This window comes from Neopelma chrysocephalum, unplaced genomic scaffold (genome assembly GCF_003984885.1).
Source record: "Neopelma chrysocephalum unplaced genomic scaffold, ASM398488v2 Primary Assembly neopelma1_97313, whole genome shotgun sequence".
Classification (NCBI taxonomy): Eukaryota; Metazoa; Chordata; class Aves; order Passeriformes; family Pipridae; genus Neopelma; species Neopelma chrysocephalum.
In genome coordinates, this window is record NW_020925954.1 from 1 (window position 1) to 3,731 (window position 3,731).

The 3,731-nt window shown below is 71.1% G+C and overlaps 1 protein-coding gene across 1 annotated transcript; it reads left to right on the forward strand.

The window, feature by feature from the left end:
• Nucleotides 1–511: 511 nt before the first annotated feature.
• LOC113961591 (antigen WC1.1-like) lies at nucleotides 512–3,728 on the forward strand (the record flags this gene model as incomplete). The annotated part of the gene is made up of 7 exons (XM_027672018.1): nucleotides 512–912; nucleotides 1,002–1,319; nucleotides 1,393–1,695; nucleotides 1,769–2,083; nucleotides 2,237–3,118; nucleotides 3,207–3,578; nucleotides 3,660–3,728. Coding segments are annotated over 7 exons (2,660 nt in total), but the record flags the coding sequence as incomplete, so codon positions are not given.
• Nucleotides 3,729–3,731: the final 3 nt, after the last annotated feature.

Below are 3,731 nucleotides of genomic sequence, written 5' to 3' on the forward strand. Positions count from 1 at the left end.
AGGCACCGGGACCCGCCGCCCCCGCGGGGAGCCGGGGGCTGCTCCCAGCGCCCGGGGAGGGGGCACCCGGGGATGGGGCCCTGGGGCTCTGCCTCGTGCCGCTCCTCCCGTGGAGGCTCCGGCGGGATTGGGGCTGAATCCTGTCAGCGCGGGGATGGCTCTTGCCAGGCTCCAGCGGCAGAGTTGGATCCACGGGGGGAAACAGGAGGGGCCCCCTCGGCCCAGGTGCTTGGGGGGGGGGCGGCTCCCCCCGGGGACATCTGTGTGCCGGCCCACTGTGGCGAGGTGTGTGACGCCAGAAGCGGAGCCGAGCCTCATATTTGGGCACGAAGCAGGTTATTGGAGGCCGTGGCCCCGCAGCCGGTCGATCCCTCAGCTGATAAAGGCTCCCCTGGTGCTGCCGCCTGCACCGGCTCCGGCGCTGCCGATACATCATCCCCTGCCTGCGCTGGGGGTGCGGGACGCTGGGATGGGGCCGGTCGGGGCGCTGGGGCTGCTGCTGTGCCTGCAGCTGTGTGGGGGTGAGTGGCGGGGTGGTGGGAGCGGGGACCCGCCGGTGCCGGGCCCGGCTCAGGACCCTCCGTGCCGCAGGGTCCGGGCAGCTGCGGCTGGTGGGGGGCGGCGGGCGCTGTGCCGGACGCGTGGAGGTGAATCACGACGGTGAGTGGGGCTCCGTCTGCGTCTTCGACTTCGACTGGGAAGCCCGCTGGGCCACCGTGGTGTGCCGGCAGCTGGGCTGTGGCCGTGCGGCCTCGGCGTCCCCGTACGCCCCGTTCGGGCAGGGCAGCGGCCGGATCTGGCTCCAGCCCTTCTTCTGCCGCGGCGCCGAGGAGGTGCTGGAGGAGTGTCCGAACTTCGGATGGGGCCAGCACTACTGCGGCCACGAGCGGGATGCGGGGGTGATCTGCACAGGTGAGGGGGGTAGGCTGGCCGTGCCGGGGCACCCACCTCGTGCCGGGGTGTGCCGGGCAGGGCTGAGCCGTGCCGGTGTCCCGGTGCAGAGGCTGTGGAGCTGAGGCTGGTGGGCGGCGGCGGTCCCTGCGCCGGGAGGGTGGAGGTGAAGCTGCGGGGACACTGGGGCTCAGTGGGAGATGACAACTGGGACATGGAGGATGCCGAGGTGGTGTGCCAGCAGCTGGGCTGTGGCTCGGCTGCCGGCGCCTATGCTGCCCGCGACCGCTTTGGCACTGGGTCTGGACCCATCAACTTGGCCGTGGTGGACTGCAAGGGGGACGAGGCCACGCTCTGGGACTGCGAGATCCGTGGCTGGGGACCCTACAGCGGTATCCATGACTGTGACGCTGCCGTCATCTGCCAAGGTAGGAGCCGGGCTGGGATGGACGCGGCACTCCCAGCACATCCCTCAGTGCTAACACTGCACTGCTCCCACAGGGTTTTCCCGGCTGGTCGGGGGCGATGGAACCTGTGCCGGGCAGTTGAAGGTGCGGCAGCACCAGGCCTGGGTTGGCGTCTGTGCAGAGCACGTGGACATGAAGGTGGCCCAGGTGGTGTGCCGGGAGCTGGGCTGCGGCGCGGCGCTGGCCATCCCCAGCAGCGGCCGGTTTGGGGCAGGAATGGGGCCGGTGTGGGAGGGGGGGTTCAACTGCACCGGCACCGAGCCCCTCCTCAGCGCCTGCGCCCGGCGGGTGCCCCACAGCCAGGGCTGCGCTGGCCACGCCACCATCATCTGCTCCTGTAAGCACCGGGGACACCGGGGGGTGTTGGGGGTTCCCCCACCATCATCCCCTGAACGCCCTTTCTGCCACAGCCTACACGGGCTTCCGGCTGGGGAACAGCAGCTCGGGCTGTGCCGGGCGGGTGGAGGTGGCAGTGAGGGGCACGTGGGGGTCCGTCTGCGCCACCGCCTGGGACCTGCCCGATGCCGACGTCCTGTGCCGCCACCTGGGCTGTGGCCACGCCGTCACCGTGCTCCCGGGAGGCTCCTTCGGCAGTGGGGACGGGCCGCTGAGGCCGGACGCCTTCGGCTGCAGCGGGAGCGAGCGGCACCCGGGCGAGTGCCCCGTGGTGGTGCTGGGGGAGCCCCCCTGCACCCCGGGGAACACCGCCGCCGTCAAGTGCTCAGGTCTGTGTGGCACCTGTGGGAAGAGCCTCCAAGGGCTTTTGGAACACCCCAAGAATTGGGAGCAGAGCACTCAGGGCTGTTTTGGGATGAGGGGAGGGCTGAACCAGGTGCCACAGCCCCACGGCACTGCTGGTGTTTTTTCAGGCACTAAAGGCACCATCAATTCCGTGCGGCTGGTGGAGGGTGAGAGCCGGTGTGACGGGCGGCTGGAGGAGGCCATAACCAGCCCAGCCTGGCACCGTGTGCCTGTGGAGCAGTGGAAGAGATGGGATGTCTACATGGTGTGTGCTGTGCTGGGTTGTGGCCTGCCAAAGGAGATCTACACAGCCTTGGGTATGGCACCCACTGCACTGACCAGCAGCTCCGGGGAGGTGGATGTTGTGATGGAGGAGATGGATGTCGTGTTGAGGGAGGTGGACGACATGATGAAGGAGATGGACGACATGATGGAGGAGATGGACGTCGTGACGGAGGAGATGGATGTCGTGACGGAGGAGATGGACATCGTGACAGCGGAGATGTACGACACCTCAGGGATGGGCCCCGAGCTGACCAGGAGCCTCGAGGAGATGGAGGACGTGCCAGAGGAGATCTCTGATGGCTTATGGATGGGCCCCGCACCAACCAGCGACCCTGAGGAGATGGTCATAGTCTGCTCAGGTGCGTGTCCCGAGAAGGGCCGGAGTGCTGGTGCCCCGAGCAGCCCCCAGCCCGGTCCTTCCGTGCCCGCAGGCAGCCGGCGGGTGAGGCTGGCGGGTAGTGCCGGGCGCTGCGCCGGGCGCGTGGAGGTCTATGCCGGTGGCACCTGGAGCAGCGTGTGCCAGGAGCGCTGGGACCTGCAGGCCGCCGCCGTTGTGTGCCGGGAGCTGGGCTGTGGCGCGGCACTGGAGGCACCCGGCTCGGCGCGCTTCGGCCCCGGCGCGGGGACCCCGTGGCCGTACGTCGTTGAGTGCGCCGGGAGCGAGGAGTCTCTCTGGGAATGCCCACGCTCGGAACGGCGCGAGTGCGAGCGCGGGGCCGGGGCCGTCTGCTCAGGTCAGTGTCGAGTGTCCCCGGGGCGGGGAGCAGCAGAGCCCCCCGGGGGGTTCCTGGCCGTGCCGTGACCCCCCTGCTCCCCTCGCAGAGCAGCTCTCCCTGCGGCTGGCGGGCGGGCGCGGGCGCTGCAGCGGGTACCTGGAGCTGCTCCACAACGGCACCTGGGGCCGCGTGTGCGCCACCGGCACCAGCCCCGGCACCGCCGCCGCCGTCTGCCGGCAGCTGGGCTGTGGGGACGGGGGGCAGCTGGCACCCGCCCCCGCCCAGCAGCCGGCCCCCGCCTGGCTGGCCTGGGTGGGCTGCGAGGAGGGGGCCCGCTCGCTCTGGGGGTGCCCCTCGGCACCCTGGCACCTGCAGGCCTGCGGCCCCGGAGGGGACGCCTACGTGTCTTGTGTGGAGGACAGTGACAACCCCAGCGAGACAGCCACCACCCCGTGCCCGGACGGGGCCACCTGCACAGGTAGCTCTGCCCGTGCCAGCAGCCCCCCCGCCGGGCCGGCTGGGATCCCCCTCCCCTCACTGCCTGGCCGTGTCCCCACAGCCGTCCCCAGCAGCAGCGGCCCTGCGGTGGCCGGGGGGACTGTGCCGGTGCCAAGCGGGCAGGTGGCCGGGG